The sequence below is a fragment of the Saccopteryx bilineata genome, chromosome 8 (genome assembly GCF_036850765.1).
Source record: "Saccopteryx bilineata isolate mSacBil1 chromosome 8, mSacBil1_pri_phased_curated, whole genome shotgun sequence".
NCBI classification, from domain to species: domain Eukaryota; kingdom Metazoa; phylum Chordata; class Mammalia; order Chiroptera; family Emballonuridae; genus Saccopteryx; species Saccopteryx bilineata.
In genome coordinates, this window is record NC_089497.1 from 60,068,726 (window position 1) to 60,092,493 (window position 23,768).

Here is a 23,768-nt window from a genome sequence, read left to right on the forward strand (position 1 = left end):
CTTTGCTTCTACTAGCGCTTCTTTTCCCAGATCTGATTGGCCTCGGTCCTGTTGAAGTCTCCAGATTGACTCCCGTTCATCTGATCTTGTGAGCCAGGGCAGAACGACCCACTGAGACCTTGGGCCCATGCTGCACCCTTGGCAGAAGGGGGATACCCAAAACACCACCTTTGACTGCTGAAGAGTTTTGGCAAACAGTGGATTTCATGACAAAATCTGCTTCTTTTTCTGGGTTGTGGGGGAGAGGGAGGTAAGGGCAAAATTTTTCATCTGTTGCCAGGCAATAATGGACACTCCCCTTCCACTTTAGCCATTATTTCTGGAATACAATCAGGTTCTGCTTAATGATGAGGGAAAAATCAAGCACAAGACAAAATGCTGCAATCAAGACATGCAGTAAATGGAAGATGTATGGGGATGCTGCCAGCGTAACATGACATACTGTATATTTTACAGAAAAGTTCTTTTTTTTTTTTAAGAAGAAAGAGTACACTATAAAATAATGATTAAAAAGATAGTATAGCAAATGTATAAATCAGTAACATAGTTATTTGTTATTATCATCAAGTATTATGTACTAGACATAATTGTATGTGCTATGTTTTTATACGGCAGGCAGTACAGTTGGTTTGTTTGCACCAGCATCACCACAAGCACGTGAGTAATGCACTGAGCTGTATATTTACAACAGCTGCAATGTCTATGACATCACTAGACAATAGGGACTTTTCAATTCCACTATAATCGTATGGGACCACTGTAGTATATCAGGTCCATTGTTGACTGAAAGGTCATTATGCCATTCATGACTGTATTGAAAAACACATGGATTTGTAGTCAGGATCTACAACTGGCTGGGGAGCTTGTGCAGAGCTGCAAAGAATACTCACCTATGAAATGGGACTAATCATTTTACAGAGCTGTTAGAAGAAAATTTTGTTTCTAGACTTTCTTAAGAGTTTAACAACCAATATTTTAATGAAAGAATGATGCATAAAGTAGTTTGATTAGCCTGACTAGTGGTAGTACAGTGAATAGAGTGTCAGTCTGAGACACTGAGGTCCCAGGTTTGAAACCTGGAGGTTGCTGGCTTAAGCACGGACTCATCTTGCTTAAGTACAGGCTCGCCAACTTGAGTTTGGGGGTGCTAGTTTGAGCGTGGAATTATCAATATGATCCCATTGTCACTGGTTTGAGCCCAAAGGTTGCTGGCTGAAGCCCAAGATCGCTGACATTAGCAAGGGATCACTGGCTCAGCTGGAGCCTCCCAGTCAAGGTACATATGAGAAAGTGATCAATGAACAACGAAAGTGATGTAACTACAAGTTGATGCTTCTCATCTTTCTCTCTCCCTTGTCTCTCTCTCAGAAAAGAAAAATGTTTTGATTATACCTTTGTTTTCTCTATGTGTTTTCACAAAAGTAAACTTAATTCCATGTATACATTAAATAAGATGTTTTTGCATACACAAATGTGATGATTAATTTCAGCTCTCATAATAACTAACCATCTCTTAGTATTTGTTTGCATGTTTGAATCCCTGTATCAGTCTGAAGGTAGCAAATATGACTTGATTTATGTATGTAGTCACTGCGCTCAAAGAACGTGTATTGAATAAATGTGTAAAGTTTAAAAAATGAGTTTTGATCAGTCATCTGATTGTTTTATTTTTAGACCTCCAATTTAACTACCAATATTTTAGTGAAGGGGGACTACATAAAATAGTTTGAGTGTACCTTTGTTCTTTCTCTACATATGTTCCTCAAAAGTAAACTATTCCACATACACATTAACTAGAATGCTTTTTGCATACTCAAAGAAATGTGATTGCAAGTACCTTTTAAAGAGGATTAGTCATAATTTGTACCCCTAGCAAGTAAACTGAATGCGGATACTATTAAGAACAGATGGATTGGGGCTTTCATTCATCTGGCAAGATCTGCAGCAGTTAGCCTCACCCCAACCCCAGTTCCTTAGCCTCAGAGAATAAAGCAGTGACCTGGGAGTTCTTGAGTCTGCCGGGTTCCTCCGCAGATCCTGCCAACCCCGCATTGTCCAGTTGGATTTGCAGTCAGATGTCTTATGCTGGCAGGCACTGGGCAGGCAATGAGTTCTTTCCCTGTAAGTTGGGCACAAAAAGACTGGCATGGGAGCAGCCTCCTTCGGGACAGCTACTCCGAGAGAATGCAGTAAGCAAGGAGTAGGCAGAAAGTCCTCGGAGCAGAGGGTGACTCATGGGAGGAGTTAGTTCAGCGCTAAGTATTGTCGTTTGCTGAGTGAAGGTGTGTGCTCAAGAAGAAGTTTTAACCTAGAGGATCATTAACTCTTTCAGTCAGCTGGCGACGCCGGTGGCTTGGCAAGCTCGTTCGGGAAGCAGCTGCTTTAGGAAGGTCAGGGAGGAGCTGTGGAATCACTTGTTCATGGGGGACCACTTTGAGAAGGGCCAGCAGGCTTTGCTCAATGAAGGAGAAGAGAATGAGATGGTAAGATTCTAGCCACATTCCTCTCTTCCTATTCCTATTCCCCAGCTTTCAACACTGCCACACACACACACACACACACACACACACACACACACACACACTTCTCTGTAATTTGACTCTTGTATTATGTGAGAAAAAATAAACTCCAAGAAATCTCTCTGTCCCATAAATGTAACCTCAGACAGCAGAAATGTGCTAGACTGAAAATATTGTATTCATTTTATCAAGAATGTTTATTTTAAAAAATAAAACAGAAAGAACAGAAGCATAGTACAGTTCCCTTTTTTTTGAGCCTTACCAGTAAAACAAGTTCTGTTCAAAACTTCTAATAATTTCAGCAAAGACCTAACACTGGGAGCAGAGTATTCCCTGATAGGCAGAAGCAGGACATTGACAGGAAAATAGAAACGAAGTGGGTCTTTGATCTTTCCCTCTTCTCACAGGTCTGTGTTCACAAAGACCGCTGGACAGTAAAAACATATAAAATGTTAACAATTATCAGCCTACACACATTTCTGTTTACTTCTAAAATTTCACCTGTAGCTCCCTAGTTAAAAAAGTTGGTTACAAAAAACTTTCTTTTAGTTAATGATGTCTTTTATTTTTAGTTGTGTTCCCATCTGGGGAACTATAGGAAAATCAAAGATGATTCTTAAACTCTTGCAGAATTTAAAGCTGTATTTCTCAATTACAATGTAATCAAGAGAGTCAGAAATGCCTACTTCTGTTTAATAAGGTCTTTCTGCTAATTGTGTAAGCATAGTATTTTATGCCAGTAATGATGTAATTAAAATGTGATGCTCTCATTCTATAATAGTATTTTATCTTCCTGGAATTAATATGTAAATAACTAACCCCAAAGATATTTACTTAAAGTGGTTTCTTGGTTATTTGATTTAGCCCTATTAAATTCTTTGTTCCTGAACTGGTCTTTCAAGTCTAATCTACTTACCTGTTCCTATAGCAACACATTTTTTGGACCTTCAAAAGTAGATCCCTTCTGCTATCAAAGCTGAAAAATTATAAGGGAATAAAAGGCACTTAAATTTATGTTGTTCTTTTAACCATCTCCTTACTTTTTTAGATTTGACCGCCAAATGACAACTGCCTTTAGACCCTACACAAATGCCACCAAAAATGACCTTCTGACCTTATCTTTATTTTTCCAAAATAATTTTTTTGGGAAAGGCTTCAGCAATTAGCCAGTCCAGTGAATACTATTTCCAAACTGAGATAATCTCTTTTCATTAAAAAAACAATAATGAGTATTTCATTACTCTCTATATTAAGTGAAAATTTTTTATTTTTATCTTGAATACTATTAACTAGAAGGCAGGGTCTCCTTCCCTCTAATTTAAAAATATCTTTCCTCAAATTATCAGGTCAAAACACATGCTTTCCCCCTACACTCATTTCTGCCCTTTGATAATGTGTCATTCAAGAGTCATCAGGAATATACATGTGAGTAGACATTCTTAATTCTGGGGAAACTACTATCTCTTCTGGAGCTTTATACATTCTTTTGAAGCACTTTTGTTAACATTCTTCTTCATAATAACCACCCCCTTCCATGCATCGGGGGGCCCACTCATTCTCTGTGTAACTGAAAGCCCAGTAGGAGAGAGCCTTTGATATGGAAAGGGACACTGTGTTTTCTGGAGAAGAGACATTTGGCCAGAGTCTCAGTGGAGGTGCAGCAATTAGTATGCATCCTATTCTGCCTGGAGAAACCTGGCCACCTGCCTGCTGCAGGGTCTGATACTCTGTCCCTTTTATTTCTTTTTTTTTTCATTTTTCTGAAGCTGGAAACGGGGAGAGACAGTCAGACAGACTCCCGCATGCGCCCGACCGGGATCCACCCGGCACGCCCACCAGGGGCGACGCTCTGCCCACCAGGGGGCGATGCTCTGCCCATCCTGGGCGACGCCATGTTGCGACCAGAGCCACTCTAGCGCCTGGGGCAGAGGCCACAGAGCCATCCCCAGCGCCCAGGCCATCTTTGCTCCAATGGAGCCTTGGCTGCGGGAGGGGAAGAGAGAGACAGAGAGGAAAGCGCGGCGGAGGGGTGGAGAAGCAAATGGGCGCTTCTCCTGTGTGCCCTGGCCGGGAATCGAACCCGGGTCCTCCGCACGCTAGGCCGACGCTCTACCGCTGAGCCAACCAGCCAGGGCACTCTGTCCCTTTTTAACTTATTATTCCCCTCCCTTCAGCCAGAGCAGTAAACTTCAAAACTTATCAAGATATCTTAAATGTATTCCATGTATTTTCATAATGATTTTTAGTTTACAAAATATATATTTTTTTGGCCACTAGCTAATTTACTTTTCACTACACCCTGTGAGGAAGGCATTATGATTCCTATTTTAATTATGAGGAAACTGATGTACTGAGAATTTTCTTGTTTAAGGTTGCATTAAGTCCAGGAGCTGAGGCAGCACAGAGGCTAGTAACTCTTCTGTCTCTGGACCTGAACATAGCTCAGTGATTGATACCTTTTTCAGTTCTTCCCAAGGACATTACACTCTTCATAGGAGAACCCACTTCCATCGTTAATAAAACAAAGCTTAGGAGAACATATGATCTTAGATTTCTAAGGATCCATTTTGTTTATATGATTTGTATTTTCTGAGTAAGCCTATCTCAGACTTCACTGCTAACCCTTTTAGAAAGCCAAGATTATCCAGAAATGTGTCACACTATGTGTTTACAGTTTCTTGCTTTGTAATATACACTGAACCTTTTGCAAAAGTCATTCCTCTGATGATAGATATGACTTTGAATTCAAGAGAAAACAGCGTTCTGGGGTTCAACACTCATGTCAAATGGAGAACAGCAGTATGTCCAGACCTACATGCTTGGGATTATCTTTCATTCTAGAATTAAAGAAACACAAACTAAAGAGCAAATCTGAGTGACCTAAAAGTAATATGCTTAAGTACAAAATGATATAGGAGCCAATGGAAGAAGAATTTGTTAAAGGAACAAGGAAGGAAAGGGAAGAAGTTGACCTTTAGAGAAAGTTCATCCAGATGACTCAGAAAGGCCACAAAGAAGAAACTGACTCCCAGACAGCACCGTGACCAGACCAGACGCCAAGCTGTCACTAGCCTTGGGCTAACCACTTGCCTAGTCTACCCTCGGTTTTTCTATCTGTAAAATAGAAGTGGTCCTTCTTACCCTTCCTGTCTCACATCAAGTACAGCTGAAGTAATCTATATGGAAGTGCTTTGCGAAGTGTCAATTTCTGGAGAAGTGTAAGCTGCTACTACCTGAACAAATATGAAAGAAGAGTCAGGGCTTCAGCAATTAGCCAAACAAATGATTACTACTTCCCAAAATAAAATAATATCTTTTCATTAAATAATGACAAATGAGGAATATATACTTTGATCGCAAGCTATAGAAACCATTTATAAAAGGAGAGGAGCTGGTTCACCTTACACCTGCCTTGAAGTGCTTACCTTGGGAAACCTCCTACCTGTCTTGTAACTCAGTTTCCTTACTTTATTTTATATTTTTAGTGTGAGAGAGAGAGAAAGAGAGAGAGAGGGTTAGGAAGGGAGAGAGATGCGAAGCATCAACTCGTAGTTGCGTCACTTTAGTTGTTCATTGTTTGCTTCTAATATGTGACTTACTTGATCAAGGAGCTCAAGCTGAGCCAGTGACCCCTCTGTCAATCAAGCCAATGACCTTGGGCTCAAGCCGGCGACCTTTGGGCAGTAACAGACAATTTTGTACGTGTATTTTTACCTATTTGTCAGATTATTTCATTAAAATAACATCCTAGAAATGGCATTGCTGAATGCAAGGGGCTGTGCCTGCCTTTTAAATTTTGATGGATACATAATGCCAAATTGCCCTCCTTAGAATTGTGATTGTACTAATTTATACTCTGATTAACAATCTTTTCAATCTTTTTTTTTTTTTTTTGAGAATATTTGCTTTCTCAACCATACTTGCCAACTTTAAACATCAATCTTTTGAACTTCATCTCATCTGCTATGGAAAATGTTACTTTATGGCTCTATTATTTTTACATTTCCTTGATTTGAGGTTGAACACATCTCTGGATGTTTATTGGAGTTTATACTTTTTAAACTAGAATCTCTTAATGTTATCACTGATGGTTTACCAACTAGTAGACTGAGTAACTAAAAATTAGGGATTGTGGAACAGCAAAAGAAATTCGTTTGAATGTCCATGTTTTTGATAAAAGCAAGAAGTTGGTAATGCCACAGGCACTAATATGGCAGTGGGAGTGGGGTAGTGTGTGGTCTTTGCCACATTGGAAGTCCTGTTGTGCTTACAGCATGGGCTAGAGACATCTGTTCTCACCAATTATTTGGCTCACTTTGATAGCTGATGTTCGTCTTTTCTTCTGTTAACACTGGGGAGCATAAACCCTTCCCCCACTTCAATAGCCACTCATTTATTATGCCTCCTGAGCACCTCCTCATCAGTTGCCAATGTTAACTAGTGAACCCACAGATCTCATAGTGAAGGAATTGTGTTCAGACTAAGACATTTTGTCAGTTGAAGTGTTCAGGAAGCTGGGCCATGGGCCAAGTATAGTGTCTTTATTTTCCATTCATTGCTGCAAAACTCCAATGAAGTCAACTCATCTTTGACAGATGCTCTTAAAAAGTAAGGTTTAATTGCTTCTTGAGAACAGGGACCCTGCTTGGTTCACATTTCTACAGCCTCCCCTTTCCCTCTCCCAGTACCCCCCCCCCCAAGTTAGCACAATACTTGGCACAAACGTCCAGGGCATATTTTATGAGAGTGTAATTGCAAGCTCGATTAACCAGCAATTCAGCATTTTGAGGAGAACAAGGAGGCAGCAGGGCTCAGAGGAGAAACAGTTGGCGCAATTTAAAGAGAAACCTAATAAAATTTATGTTACTTGGAAAGGTCAGTCATCTTGTGAACTTATCAATTGACTCCTGTCTTCCCCAAGCATAAATAAAACTCAGTCTTGAGAGTTAATTAGCCATTCTACACTATTTTGCTATGAGATATTTTATTCTATCCTTTCATCCATTCATGTATAAACTCAACAAATATTTACCAAGCCCCTGTGTTGTACCAGGAGTCCTCTGTTCTAACCCAGGATTTTGAGCGAATAGCAAATAGCTTCTGTTTTCAAAGAGTTCACAGTTGAGTGGGCAGGATCAAGAATATAATTTGCGGGGCCCAGTGCGAAATGAAAATGAGGTGTCTCTTGTTCAACAATTATTAAGAATCTAAGGATGGCTGTAACAGAACAGTAAGCCAAGGTCAAGGCCTTTTTGAGAGAAGAGCTCTGTGTGACTGCATAGGCTATATGTTCATGAAGCTAGCCCTACAAATGGGGGGACCTAGTGGTGCAAACACAGGAAATTGCAATGAAGTTGGTGTCATTGGGGGATGTATGCACACAGAGCTTTGAGAACATAGAAAGAGCAACACAGTCAAAGGCAATGTCAAAGGCAAAGGTATCATTTAATTTCCCTGAAGAAGTAGTTGAGGGTCAGATTGTGAATAACTTTATGAGACAGCCTAGTGTACATTTTATCTTTTCTAATGATTTCCAAACTTTGGTCCATCAAAAAACTAAGGAATATATGTAAAAGAGATTCTAGACCCCATTACAGACCTACTGAATTAGAATATTTGATGGTAGAGCTGGACTTGGTCAGAATGGCTGTGATGCCAACCTGGTGAATGCAATGGGGAAGCTAATGAAAGATTTAAAACAGGAATGTTATGGTAGGATTTGCCTTTTCAAGGGATTTTACATAATGGGGTAAAAAAGTTTGGTTAAAAGAGAAGAAATAGGAAGAAGGTGCTTGGACTTGTCCAAATGAGGCATTCAGGATGAAACTATAGCTTTGTCAGATAGGATACTAAGTAGAGAACGGCTTCAAGAGACATTTAAAAATGAGAGTTGAGCCTGACCTGTGGTGGCGCAGTGGAATAAAGCGTCGACCTGGAACACTGAGGTCGCCGGTTCGAAACCTTGGGCTTGCCTGGTCAAGGCACATATGGGAGTTGATGCTTCCTGCTCCTCCCCCTTCTCTCTCTCTCTCTAAAAAAATCAATAAATAAAATAAAATAAAAATGAGAGTTGAAAAGACTTTGTAATTCATACATTGTGGGGTAAAATATAAGGGGCAGTTATTAACCATGCCTTTAAAGTTCCTGTCATTATTTATTCTTACAGCCTTAAAGCAAATGACAGTCACCTCTCATTGACTTCACTCATTTATAAAGTAGAGATAATACTATCTTATTTGTTTGAACCAAGGACCAGTACAGATAGTTTCCTGAGATTCTCTTGAATACCAACGAGAAAATGTGATTTAAAAAGTACTAAGGCCCTGGCTTGTTGGCTGAGTGGTAGAGCATCAGCCCAGCATGTGGATGTCCTGGGTTCAATTCCTGGTCAGAGCACACAGGAGAAGCAACCATGTGCTTCTCTACCCCTCCTTCCTTCTCTCTCTCTCTCTCTCTCTCTCTCTCTCTTCCCCTTCTGCTGCCATGGCTCTGTTGGTTTAAGTGCATCAGCCCTTGGCGCTGAGGATGGCTTCGTGGAGCCTCTGCCTCAGCACTAAGAACAGCTCAGTTGCGAGCATAGCCCCAGATGGGCAGAGCATTGGCCCTGGATGGGGTTGCCAGGTGGATGCCAGTTGGGGCACATGCAGGAGTCTGCCTCTTTATCTCCCCTCCTCTCATTTGGAAAAAGAAGAAAAAAGTATTTTTTAATATTAAAAAATACTAAAAAGTTTTAATATGGACTGATAAAATTGCTGTGAAACATCTTAAAATTTAAGTGATACTCTTGAGTTTTTCAAAGCGCCGTCCTATTTTTTAGTCAAGGAAAGGAGAACATATCTAGAAACATTGCATTAAGTGAGAATGGGAAATCTACGGCTGTTGCTGTGGGAATTACTTATAAATCAAGGACTAAACAGTAAATCTAACAATAAATGATAACCGGTGCTGAACCCCTTTAGGGTCCTCAGGCCCGCAGAAGACCCAAGGCACAGGGACTTGGCCTTCAGAACAGTTGGCGACTTGGTGATGTGTCCGGAGGAGATTCGTTCCAGGGTGCCTGTTAGAAAACTGTGGCTATTTCAAAGCTTTATGAAGACTAGCCTGAGTGGACCATCTACCTCAATGGCTCACAGCTATTTCTGGATGTCCATCACGTAAACCTTAGTGAGTTGCCTGAAACCACGGTTGGAGTGGAGTTGAAAGCTAGCTCAGAACACAGTCTCCTCCACTCCGTTCTCAGCCTAAGGCTACGTTTACAGACAATGGTCACAGCTAGGCCTCAGATGCCCCCACAGGAAAAGAACAGCCAGGAGGCCCAAACACACCTGTGCCTTCCAGAGAAATATTATGTCCCCCAGGCCAGGGCATTTTCTGATTTTTGTTGTTGCGCACAGGGCCCTGGCTGAGACTGTAATCATCTTAGCATTTTTAGAACCTTAGCTTCCTGGGGCAGCCATGGCAGGAGGATTTTGAAACTCTGGTACTCAAGTCACAGAATCAGTAGGGAGGAGATGATACTGTGAGGGAAGATCAATGTGTGGCTGTCAGTGCAAAAACAAAAGTATCGAAGAATTAAGTTTGGGTAAATGAGTGGTTATTTTTATAGGCTTTTTAATAGAAAGGGAGGTTAATTTTTGTTTTACCTGCAACTTTGCTCTCCTTCAACCTGGAATCACCTGCATAATAACAATCTTTCAGATCAGAGGCCAAGACACCCTGTGTGGGTTTTTCCTTAGGCCAATTCTAGGAGATAATTTTTACTTCCTATTTTCTCTGACCACCCAAATGTGGTCTGCTTGCTTTGCTTGCTCTGCCAGGGAGAAGTCTTCACTCCGATGTCTGGTCTTTGGATTTCTGCCCGTCCACCAGAACCCACCTCAAGTCCGACTTCCTTCAGTCAGCTATCTGGGAGCCCCTGGGTCACTCTTAATTACTTTGTGTCTGAGTAGGTTGGAATGCCTATTACAGCTATTTTCACTAGATTTTAAAGGAGAATCCTGTATCTATCTTTCTTCCTCAGCTGATTGTGAATTATATATTGACAGGGACTGTGTCTTAGTTCATGTCTTTATATTGCCTGTAACATTGAAGTTACTTAATATGTTTCTGATAAGGTGAATTGAAGATTTTTGTGCAAAATATTATAAAAGTTTCTTTTTCTTTCTTTTTTTTTAAACTCAATTGAGTCAAAATTTTACAAAAACAGGCACTGAGAGATTATATAATTTGTTCAAATCTAGAATATACGTGGCAAAAACAGATCTAGAACCTAGGCTAGTAGACTCCAAAACTCCTGCTGGAACTTCAATAGTACACTGCCTTAGCCTTTGACAGGGCCTCTGTTACCACCGCCACCACCCCCATGACCACCGCCGCGGCTGCTCCTCCCACACTCACTCCCACTACCAACACTGCCATTGTCACAACCACCCCCATGACCACCGCTGCTGCTCCTCCCACACTCACTCCCACTACCACCAACACTGCCATTGTCACCACCGCCACCCCCATGACCACCGCTGCTGCTCCTCCCACACTCACTCCCACTACCACCACTGCCATTGTCACCACCACCACCCCCATGACCACCGCTGCTGCTGTTCTTCCCACACTCACTCCCACTACCAACACTGCCATTGTCACTGCCACCCCCATGACCACCGCCGCTGCTGCTCCTCCCACACTCACTCCCACTACCAACACTGCCATTGTCACCACCACCCCCATGACCACCGCCGCTGCTGCTCCTCCCACACTCACTCCCACTACCAACACTGCCATTGTCACCACCACCCCCATGACCACCGCCGCTGCTGCTCCTCCCACACTCACTCCCACTACCAACACTGCCATTGTCACCGCCACCCCCATGACCACCGCCGCTGCTGCTCCTCCGACATTCACTACCACTACCAACACTGCCATTGTCACCACCGCCACCCCCATGACCACCGCCGCTGCTGCTCCTCCCACACTCACTCCCACTACCAACACTGCCATTGTCACCGCCATCCCCATGACCACCGCCGCTGCTGCTCCTCCCACACTCACTCCCACTACCAACACTGCCATTGTCACCACCACCCCCATGACCACCACTGCTGCTGCTCCTCCTCCCACACTCACTCCCACTACCACCAACACTGCCATTGTCACCACCGCCACCCCCATGACCACCGCCACTGCTGCTCCTCCCACACTCACTCCCACTACCAACACTGCCATTGTCACCACCACCCCCATGACCACCGCCGCTGCTGCTCCTCCCACACTCACTCCCACTACCAACACTGCCATTGTCACCGCCACCCCCATGACCACCGCCGCTGCTGCTCCTCCCACATTCACTCCCACTACCAACACTGCCATTGTCACCACCGCCACCCCCATGACCACCGCCGCTGCTGCTCCTCCCACAATCACTCCCACTACCAACACTGCCATTGTCACCGCCACCCCCACGACCACCACTGCTGCTGCTCCTCCCACACTCACTCCCACTACCACCAACACTGCCATTGTCACTGCCACACCCTCACCACTTGCACAACTACTGCAGTACTACCGCTGCTGCTGCTGTCATTCGATTAGTAACACTATTGCCACTGTTGCTCTCACTTTACTACCACCACCATTACCATTATTTCTACCAGCACTTCCACTATTCCTACGACCACTGCTGCTGCTACTTAAGCCCAAGATAGTGTGTGTTAATTTAGCAGCTGTTTTATAGTTTGAGTTCATTTTGAGCATTGAGAAACAAAACATCCCGGTCTTATTTTATAAAAGTCATAGCTCTCTGATTTAGGGGGAGTAGACGTGAATAGAGGCACAGATGCTGGGATCATATGGCCTGGATGACCCTTCAGTTTTCAGCCATCTGCACATGCCTGTGTCACAGAAGTGATCCCTGCTCATGTTTTTGCCTTTGCCCCAGCACTGGCTTCGTGTAGGGGGAGAGAGTTATCTGTTGCCCTTGTTCAACTTAGTCTTAGGCTGTCCTTTGGTGTGTGGGACTTGGGGAGTGCTTTCCGTCAATATTCCTGTCCAGGCCCTGGCCGGTTAGCTCTGCAGTAGAGCGTCGGCCTGGTGTGTGGGGGACCAGGGTTCGATTCCCGGCCAGGGCACATAGGAGAAGCGCCCATTTGCTTCTCCACCCTCCCCTCCTTCCTCTCTGTCTCTCTCTTCCCCTCCCGCAGCCAAGGCTCCATTGGAGCAAAGATGGCCCGGGCGCTGGGGATGGCTCCTTGGCCTCTGCCCCAGGCGCTAGAGTGGCTCTGGTCACGGCAGAGCGACGCCCCGGAGGGGTAGAGCATCGCTCCTGGTGGGCGTGCCGGGTGGATCCCGGTCGGGCGCATGCGGGAGCCTGTCTAACTGACTCTCCCCGTTTCCAGCTTCGGAAAAATACAAAAAAAGAAAAAAAAAGAAAATATTCCTGTCCATCTTTTCCACAGCAGGCAACCACCTCTGTCTTAGATCTCTGGTTGGTTGTACGTGGAAATTCCTTGCCCCTGCCCTAGCAGTTACTTGGGCTTGGTTTCATAAAATCCTGTTTCAAGATGAGAAATAGAACAGGGTTTTTGCTTCTATCTTTCATCCAGTGTCATTGGATTTTCTGCTTATGTCCTGAGAGAGGATTCCCTGCTTAGAAGTAATTGACCTTTGTCAATTTAGTCAGACAGGTTCTATTCTCAGACTTCACAGGGCACCTTCTGATAACTTTAGGATTACATATCTCTAGGTATTACGTCAGTAGAAAGAATAATTTGCTTTTCTTTCAAAAGTCTCAGCAAAATACTTATTTATTTTCTCACTGGATCTTCACTTTTGAAATGTATTGTTGAATATCATGCTCCTAGTCACATGCTCACTCTTAGAGTTGGGATCAGAGTCAACTCTACAAAAAGCACATTAGCTGAGGATGGTGAAAGGGTGGTTTGACAAGGAAATTGAGTATTGGATACTGTGACCTGAAGTGAGATAAATGGTAATTGTATGGTCTAAATAAAAAATATAAACAGACAAACAAACAGAAATCAATCTGATAGTTAATAAATAATAGTTTAACTGAACTGAACCAGCAGTGTTTAAGGTGGTCAGGTCCCCAGGTAAAATTCTTTGCAAGAAAAAATATAGGCCCTGGCCGGTTGGCTCAGCAGTAGAGCATCGGCCTGGTGTGTGGAAGTCCTGGGTTCGATTCCCAACCAGGGCACACAGGAGAAGCGCCCATCTGCTTTTTCACCCCTCCCCCTCTCCTTTCTCTCTAATTCTCTCCTCTCCTCCCTCAGCCAAGGCTCCTTTGGAGCAAAGTTGGCCTGGGCGCTGAGGATGGCTCCATGGCCTCTGCCTCAGGTGCTAGAATGGCTCTGATTGCAATGGAGCAATGCCCCAGATGGGCAGAGCATCACCCCCTAGTGGGCTTGCTGGGTGGATCCCAGTCAAGGTGCAAGCAGAAGTCTGTCTGTCTGCCTCCCTACTTCTCACTTCAGAAAAATACAAAAAAAAGAAAAAAGAAAAACAAAAAAATATGAAATATAGAGCTTTCTTGCTGATATTTTAGATCTCTGTGAAGAGGCAGAAAAGAGCTATTAAAATATATCTATTTCTTTTTTTATTTCAAAAGTGAAACATATTTAATGATTAAACTGTGTACAATATAGAAATAAAAGAAGCAACACAATGATGCTGTCACCCAAGGCAAATACCATTAGTGTTTTATTTGATACATTTATCTTCCAGTCTTTTTTGTTTGTGTTTCACCATTGTTCAATTAAATTTAAAATCATATTGCATAATTTTATGTTGTTTCTCCTTACAATATTATTTCACATGTATTTCCCCATATTATTAAAAATACTTCATAAACATAACTGTAATGGCTATATAATATTCTTTAATGATTACCCTATTCTCATACAAAACTTGTTTTCTATTTACTACTATTAATAATATTGCAGTGAACATCTCTGTGTATAAATCTTGCCTGGGTTTTGTATAAGCTGGAGGGATTTTTTTTTAGACAGAGAATCTGGCCCTGACCAGTTGGCTCAGTGGTAGAGTGTTGGCCTGGCATGTGGATGTCCTGGGTTTGATTTCCAGTCAGTACACACAGGAGAAGCACTCATATGCTTCTCCACCCCTCCCCCTCTCGCTTTTCTCTCTCTCTCTCTCTTTCCCTCTTGGAGCTGTGGTTCAACTGGAGCAAGATGGCCCCGGGCACTGAGGATGGCCTCATGGCCTCTACCTCAGGCACTAAGAAGAACTCAGTTGCTGAGCAATGGAGCAATGTCCCAGATGGGCAGAGCACCCCCCCCCCCCCCCGCCAACCTGCTAGTGGGCTTGCCAAGTGGATCCTGGTTGGGGCACATGCAGGAGTCTGTCTCTACCTCCCACTGAATAATAATACAAAAAGACAGTGAATCTTAGTGGCTTAAAATCATACCCTTTGGGTGTCTAACACATTTGTGAGGCCACATTGGTTTTCAATATTACTATCAGGAGTAGAGATCAGGACTAATGAGGAACTTCCATGAAGGGATATGATTTCAATCCCATGTTTGCCATTTTCCATCCCAGATAACTGTGAAGAGGGAGTATATAATAGGAAGTTGTGAAGCTCCTATTATTTAAAGGTATTTTAGGCAAAAGGCATCATGCACACATATGTATATATAAAGAAGCAATTTTAACCACAGAAGATTCACGATGCAGAGGTGAATGAGGCTCTAACAATAAACCGGGGGTGGCCTTCATATTTCATTTCAGAAAATTGTTCTATGTAGCTCCCTCCTTGTTATTTCTATCCTAAAAGAAATACATTAAAGCTGGAATTCCTATTATCTTGGTATCAAATTCTATTCCTTGTGGTCACAGATGTAGTACCTGTCCTTTAATAAAGGTCTGATTATGGAGGCTTTCAACCTTATTGATACAAAAACCTAAACCTCTTCTTTCTGAACTTTTACACATGATACCAAAATAAGTAAAAAATTATTTTTGAGTTTTAACATCATTGAAATAATTACCTAAAAAGTGTTCCTATATAAATAATTTGACCAATTGAAAATAGTAAAAGAATATGTGAATAAAAGTAAATGTTTCATTACCCCAAATGAGATATACTTTTCTATTTAATTTTCAATGGCTTATTTTTATCAACTATTGACTGTTATATCTCTAATGCTTAGAAAAATGCATGGCTGACCTGTGGTGGCGCAGTGGATAAAGCGTCGACCTGGAAATGCTGAGGTCGCCGGTTCGAAACCCTGGGCTTTGCCTGGTCAAGGCACATATGGGAGTTGATGCTTCCAGCTCCTCCCCCCTTCTCTCTCTCTGTATCTCTCTCTCCCTCTCTCTCTCCTCTCTAAAAATGAATAAATAAAATTATAAAAAAAAAAAAAAAAAAAAAAAAAAAAAAAAGAAAAATGCATGGCATATAGTAATTACACACTGTGTAATTTTTAGAATGCATAAATAAATGAATGATGGGTGAATGTAGCTACAGTTTCCATAGGATCATAAACTTAGGCAAGAATTTTCTTTAAAGTTTATCTGACTTTCTCCTGCTCCTTATGTCTCCCAACCAACCTTTTCTTAAATACCCTTAGAGAAGAAAACTTACCATAAGCTAAAACCATTTATAAGACTAGCTATTTAAAAATTTCTTTCATAGGTTGAGATGAAATATAGTTCCATCAACCTGAATTTGTTAGTCTTGTTTCTTTTGCCTTTTGGGGCTACCTGTCAAAAATCAGGCTTCCATTTCTACAACTCAGGCATTTAAAAGTTGTTTTTGTATGTCCTGCATCACCGCCCCCCCCCCCCCCCCAGGCATGTCTTTTCCAATCTAAGCACACTCAATTTTTTCAACTACTCTTCAAGAGGCATAGTTTTTGGAAACTTACCTCTGAAACTCTCGGAAAGATATCCTTTATGATAGTGTAAAGAAGCCACTTTCTCTCAATGTGATTCTGTCTTTGAAATTCATAGGGACCCTGGGACAAAGGGGCATCGACCAGGAGGAGCGTAAGGGACAGCTGCCACTTACTGTGTCACTAAGGTTGTTGATGATAAGTTTAGACCTGTCTGATCTCCATTAGGTTGATTCTTGCCTAATAAAAGTAATGATTAACATTTATTGACTGCTTATGAGGTCCTATGCCCATTGCTAAGCACTTTTCTGTGATAGTTCATTTTAAATTATCAGTAACCCCATCAAGTAGGTATTGTTACTACTTGTGAAAATACTAAATGTTTCTGTCGTTTCTCTACCGCAAATGACGAATTGTGAGTGAAACCTGGCCCCCTGATTGTTCTGTTAACACAGTGGTGTTGACAACAGCTCCCTGTGTTTGTTTATGGATTGTCTCTGGCAGTGTTTGCTCAGCTCTGGGCAGCAGCAGAACCTAGTAGTTGTGAGAGAGACTGTATGGCCTGCAAAGCTGGAAATATTTTCTATCTGGTACTTTATAGAAAAAGTTGGTTGACCTTTGCTCCTTTTCTTTCCTTTCTGGCCTCTCTCTCTCTTTTTTTTATTTTAAATTTCCTTTATTGCTATAGTAAAATATTACGTGTTATGTTTGTCCAAGTATTTTCATCCACCACTGTCGGTTTAGTAAGCACTCTGAAAAAGCTTGGTCTGGGTGATATGAAGTGTTTGGACAGGCTGTCAGGTCAGTAGATATTTACAAACTGGTCTGGGTCCTTCTTAATGTGGATTCTTGCATTAACCATTCATTTTGTGGGAGGAATCTCCTCTTGCCTGGCCTCTGTGTTTTCCATCTCTAAATAGATATGGACCTGTAGCCTCTTTGTGACTTAGTTACATACCTCAGTTTTACATTCTCAGTTACAATCTCATTTTGATATTGTCCAGATCTGCAAGAAACTCCACCTGTTGAAAATAGTGCAGCCATTTACAGTCAAGAGCAAACGGATCCTTACAATCCTCCTTCCCCAAATCATGGAATTTCAAATACAGAAAGTCACCTAGAGATAATCTAGTCCAACACATTCATGTTAAAAAAATTTTTTTTTCAAGGACATAGAGAGAATCAGAGAGAGGGATAGTTAGCAACAGACAGACAGGAATGGAGAGAGATGAGAAGCATCAATCATCAGTTTTTTGTTGCGATAACTTAGTTGTTCATTGATTGCTTTCTCATATGTACCTTGACCGTGGGCCTTCAGCAGACCGAGTAACCCCTTGCTTGAGCCAGTGACCTTGGGTACAAGCTAGTGAGCTTTTTGCTCAAACCAGATGAGTCCACGCTCAAGCTGGTGACCTCGGGGTCTCAAACCTGGGTCCTCCGCATCCCAGTCTAATGCTCTATCCACTGCACCACCGCCTGGTCAGGCTAAAAAAAATTTTGGTAAAGATAATCATAAATGTGCATACAGTTGTAAGAAATAAAATACAGCCCTGGCCGGTTGGCTCAGTGGTTGAGCATCGGCCTGGCGTGCAGGAGTCCCGGTTCAATTCCAGGCTAGGGCACACAGGAGAAGCACCCATCTGCTTCTCTACCCCTCCCCCTCTCCTTCCTCTCTGTCTCTCTCTTCCCCTCACGCAGCCAAGGCTCCATTGGAGCAAAGTTGGCCCCGGGCGCTGAGGATGGCTCCATGGCCTCTGCCTCAGGCACTAGAATGGCTCTGGTTGCAACAGAGCAATGCCCCAGATGGGCAGAGCATCACCCCCTGGTGGGCATGCCAGGTGGATCCTGGTCGGGCACATGTAGGAGTCTGTCTGCCTCCCCGTTTCCAACTTCAGAAAATACAAAAAAAAAAAAAAATACACAGAGATTCTGTGGACCCTTTCCCCATTTTCCCCCATTGGTACTGTCTTGCAAAAACATAGTACAACATCACAATCAAGGAGTTGACTTCGATGCATCAAGGTAGAGAACATTTCTGTCACCACCAGGATCCTTTATTTGGCGTTTTTATAGCCACAGCTATTTTCTTTCTACTTGTACCCTCCCTTTAAGTCCTGACAACCACTAATTCTGCTCTCTATTTTTCAAGAACATCATAGAAATTTAATTATACAGTATGTAAACTTCAGGATTACTTTTTAAAAAATTTTTTTTATTTTTTTGCATTTTTCTGAAGCTGGAAACAGGGAAAGACAGACTCCCGCATGCGCCCGACCAGGATCCACCCGGCACCCCCACCATGGAGCGACGCTCTGCCCACCAGGGGGCGATGCTCTGCCCATCCTGGGCGTTGCCATGTTGCGACCAGAGCCATTCTAGCGCCTGAGGCAGAGGCCACAGAGCCATTCCCAGCGCCCGGGCCATCTTTGCTCCAATGGAGCCTTGGCTGCGGGAGGGGAAGAGAGAGACAGAGAGGAAGGCTCGGTGGAAGGGTGGAGAAGCAAATGGGCGCTTCTCCTGTGTGCCCTGGCCGGGAATCGAACCCGGGTCCTCCACACGCTAGGCTGACGCTCTACCGCTGAGCCAACCGGCCAGGGCCCAGGATTACTTTTTATGTTTGGATGTTTTTATTTATTATTATTTAAAAATTAAATTTAATGGGGTGACATTGATCAACAGAGTACATAGGTTTCAGGTAAACATTCCTATAGCATTTGGACTGTTGATTATGATGTGTGTCCATCACCTCAAGTCAAATCATTTTCTGTCACTGTATGTTTATTTCATTCATCATAATTCTCTGGAAACTGATCCAGATTGCTGCACGTGTATGAATAGTTCATTCTTTTTTTTTTTTTTCTTTTTTATCGCTGGGTAGTGTTCCATAGTAGTCTGTGATGCCATGGTTTATTTAACTTTAGCCATTCACCGGCTGAAGGACATCTGGTTATAGTGAATACAGCTACTGAAAACATTGTGGATAAATTTTTGTGTGCACAAAAATTTTCATTTCTTCTGAAATGAAGACTCAGGAGAGCAATTACTGGGTTTTATGGTGGTTACATGTTTAGTTTAAAAAAAAAGAAAAAAACTACCAAAATGTTTTTCAGAATTTCTGCACCATTTTACATTCACATTAGCAATGGATGAGAAACCCAGGTTTTCCACATACTCAACAGCATTTGCTGTTGTCACTATTTTTTATTTTAACCATTCTGATAGATACATAGTGATAACTCATTGTGATTTTAATTTTTACTTCTCTAATGGGTAATGACTTTGAACATCTTTTTGTGGGCCATCTGAATCTTCATGGTCAATTATCTATTGACTTTTATTTTTTTTACTGAGTTTTGAGAGTTCTTTTTATATTCTAGACTACTAGTCCTTTGTTGGGTATGTGGTTTGCAAATATTTTCTCTCTGTTGATAACTTTTCTTCTCCTCTTAACAGGCTCTTTCACAAAGCAAAAGTTTCAAATTCTTATAAAATCCATTTTATCAATTTTTCCTTTTATGCACAGTGATTTTGATATCAAGTCTAAGAGCTCTTTGCTTAGGCCTAGTTCCCAAGATTCTTTTCTTACTATGTTTTTAAGTTCTATGTTTTACATGTAAGTGTGCAATCTATCATGAATTAATTTTTATTTCAAAGGTATGAACTTAGTTTGAGGTTCATTTTCTTTTTCCCCTATAGATGTTTAATTGCTTCAGCACCATTTGTTGAAACTGCTATTTTTCCCCACTGAATTATTTTTGAACATTTGTCAAAAATCAGTTGGGCATAATTATGAAGAGTTATTTATTGGTTTCTATTCTGTTAAATTTATGTGCCAATGCTACTCAATTTTTTTTTAACAAGAAACAGAGACAGACAGAGAGACAGACAAGGACAGACATACAGACAGGAAAGGAAAGAGATGAGAAGCATCAACTTAAAGTTGCAGCACTTTAGTTGTTCATTGATTGCTTTCTCATATGTACCTTGACCAGAAGGCACCAGCCAAGCCAGTGACCCTTGCTCAAGCCGGCAACCTTGGGCTTCAAGTCAGTGACCATGGGGTCATGTCTATGATACCATGCTCAAGCCAGTAACCCAGTGCTCAAGCTGGTGAGCCTGTGTTCAAGCTGGCAACCTCGGGGTTTTGAGCTTGGGTCCTCAGCATCCCAGGCGAATGCTCTATCCACTGTGCCACCACCTGTACAGGCAATACTATTCAGTCCTGCTTAAAGTCTCTGTAATTATATAATGTTAGGCCCTGCTCAGTTGACTCAGTGGATAGAGCCTTGGCCTGGCTTATGGACATCCTGGTCAGGGTACACAAGAGAAGTGACCATCTGCTTCTCTCCACATCCATCATCCCCTTCTCTCCCTCTTCTTTTCCTGCAGCCAGTGGCTCTATTGGTTGGAGCATTGGCCCTGGGTGCTAAAGATAGCTTGGTTGGTCCCAGCATGTCAGCTTCAGGCACTAAAAATAGCTCGGTTGATTAGAGGATCAGCCCTAGGTGAAGATTGCAAGGTGGATACCAGTCAGGGCACATGCAGAAGTGTCTCGCTATCTTCCCTCCTCTCACTTAAAATAAAATTATATAATGTCTTGAAATCAGATAGACTGGTTGTTCTTACTTTATCTTAATTTTTAAAGTTGTTTCGGCTATTACAGTTCATTTACTTTTCCTTATAAATTTTAAGATAATTTTACATAGATCTACAAAAAATTTTACTGAAATTTTGATAGAAATTACATTAAATCTATATATCAATTTGGGGAGAATTAAATCTTTACTATGTTGAGTTTTCTAAACCATGAACATGGCATGTCTCTTCATTTATTTAGATCTTTCTTCAGCATTTTTGATTTCTTTCATCAGCATTTAGTAGTTTTCAACATAGAAGTCCTGTACATGTTTTGTTAGATTTATACCCATGTATTTTATCTTTTAAGTGATTGTAAATATCTTGTAGTTTTAATTTGGTATCCACATGTTTATTACTAGTATATAGAAATACAATTAATCTTTGTATGTTTATCTTTTATTTTGTGACCATGATGAACTCATTAGTTTTAAAAGGGTTGTTTTCTTTGTAGATTTTTGGAATTTTTTAATATAGAAATCATATCATATGAAGTACAGTTTTTTTTCTGTGTGTTGTTTCCTTTTATTTTCTTGTCTTGCTACAACTCCAATGCTATTTTGAATAAGAGCAGTGAGAATGGACATTCTTGTCTTGTTCCCGATCTTAAAGGAAAATTTAGTCTCTCATTATTAAATATGATGTTTCCTGTAGATTTATTTTTATTTTATTTTTTTTTATTTTTATTTTTTTTCATTTTTCTGAAGCTGGAAACGGGGAGGTAGTCAGACAGACTCCCACATGCACCCGACCGGGATCCACCCGGCATGCCCACCAGGGGGCAATGCTCTGCCCCTCTGGGGCGTTGCTCTGTTGCATCCAGAGCCATTCTAGCACTTGAGGCAGAGGCCACAGAGCTATCCTCAACGCCCGGGTCATCTTTGTTCCAATGGAGCCTTGGCTGCAGGAGGAGAAGAGAGAGACAGAGAGGAAGGAGAGGGGGGCGGTGGAGAAGCAGATGGGTGCCTCTCCTGTGTGCCCTGACCGGGAATCGAACCCTGGACTTTTGCACACCAGGCCGATGCTCTACCACTGAGCCAACCGGCCAGGGCCTTCCTGTAGATTTTTAAAGATGCTCTGTATTAAGTTGCAGTTCTCTAGCATTCCTATTTCTCTGAGAGTTTTATTATGAAGGGGTGTGAAGTTCTGTTCACAGAAAATACTGTTTCTGCATCAATTTATATGATGATGTCATATTTTTCTTCTTTAGTCTGGTGGATGTCATTGATTTTTGAATGTGAAGTAGCCTCGTATCCCTAGAATAAATCCTGCTTGATAAGGGTGCATAATTCTTTTGACACATTGTTAAATTTTATTTGCTGATATTTTATTGAGGACTTTTGCTTTTATATTCCTGAGGGATACTGGTCTACAGTTCCCTTCCTTCTCACCTCTTGCCTTGCTTCCTTTTTTCTCTTTTTATATTCTCTGTGTAGTTTGTTATCAAGGGAACACTAGCTTCATAAAATGAATTGGGAAATGATCTATCTTCTTCTATTTGGGGAGGTGAATGTGAAGAATTGATCATTCAATTACCACAGAATTTTTTTTAAAAGAATTTAAAAAGTATAAATTTGAGTTTCCTAATTGTTATAGGGTTATGCAAATTATTTAATTCATTTGGAGTGAGTTGTGGTAGGTTATGTCTTTCCGGAATTTGATCCATTTAATCTAAGTTGTCAAATTTATGTGTGTAGAGTTAGTCACAGTATTTTCTCTCTTTTTTGATACCTTTATTCCTGATACAAAGTAATAGTTTGTATATTATCTCTTTTTTTTCTTCTCTCAGTCTTGCCAGGGGTTTGTCAATTTTATCAATCTTTTCAAAGAATGAGCTCTCTATTTTTCTTACAATTTTATGTATTTCTATTTTTATCTTTAATATTTCATTTGTTCTGTTTGCTTTGAGCCTTTTTGTTCTTTTTTATTCTAAATTCTTGAGGTGAGAATTTAGATTCCTATATTGGGAATTCCTCTTTGTAATAAAAATTTCTCTTCCAGCACTGCTTCAGCTGTGGCCCCAAATTCTTTATATATTGTGCTTTCATTTTCATTCGGTTCAAGGTATTTTTTTTTTTTTTTCATTTTTCTGAAGGTGGAAACAGGGAGAGACAGTCAGACAGACTCCCGCATGCGCCCAACCGGGATCCACCCGGCACGCCCACCAGGGGCGAAGCTCTGCCCACCAGGAGGCGATGCTCTGCCCATCCTGGGCGTCGCCATGTTGCGACCAGAGCCACTCTAGCGCCTGGGGCAGAGGCCACAGAGCCATCCCCAGCGCCCGGGCCATCTTTGCTCCAATGGAGCCTTGGCTGCTGGAGGGGAAGAGAGAGACAGAGAGGAAAGCGCGGCCGAGGGGTGGAGAAGCAAATGGGCGCTTCTCCTGTGTGCCCTGGCCGGGAATCGAACCCGGGTCCTCCGCACGCTAGGCCGACGCTCTACCGCTGGGCCAACCGGCCAGGGCTCGGTTCAAGGTATTTTAAAGTATTTCTTCAAGTCTTCTTTTTGGACCCATTAATGATTTAGAACCATATTGCTTAGTTTCCAAGGGTTTGGATATTTTTTGTTAATAATTTCCAGTTTTATTTCATTGTAGTTGGAGGACAGTATCTATGACTTTAATTCTTTTAAATTTGGTGAGGTTCATTTTGTGGCCCAGGATATGGTCTATCCTGAGATATGTTCTTTGAACACTTGAAAAGACTGTTTGTTTGGCTATTGTTGGGCAGAGTGTTCTATAAAT

At 41.8% G+C, this 23,768-nt stretch overlaps 1 protein-coding gene and 1 long non-coding RNA gene across 3 annotated transcripts in view; one reads left to right on the forward strand and one right to left on the reverse strand.

The window, feature by feature from the left end:
- Positions 1 to 2,000: 2,000 nt before the first annotated feature.
- LOC136312191 (uncharacterized) lies at positions 2,001 to 16,559 on the reverse strand. The gene is made up of 3 exons (XR_010726902.1): positions 16,424 to 16,559; positions 8,421 to 8,550; positions 2,001 to 2,119 (listed from the first exon to the last, which is right to left on the reverse strand). It is a non-coding gene; the product is annotated as an uncharacterized lncRNA (long non-coding RNA).
- Positions 2,077 to 23,768, forward strand: part of ATP13A4 (ATPase 13A4) — a 141,237-nt gene continuing 119,545 nt past the window's right edge. The window contains exons 1-2 of one of the 2 annotated variants that reach the window (XM_066241702.1): positions 2,077 to 2,121; positions 2,333 to 2,483. In XM_066241702.1, coding sequence (XP_066097799.1) covers positions 2,421 to 2,483 — 63 coding nt within the window. In that variant the 5' untranslated portion in view covers positions 2,077 to 2,121; positions 2,333 to 2,420. Of the gene's footprint in view, positions 2,122 to 2,159; positions 2,484 to 23,768 lie in introns of those variants that run through there. The other variant, XM_066241703.1, reaches the window with a different exon arrangement.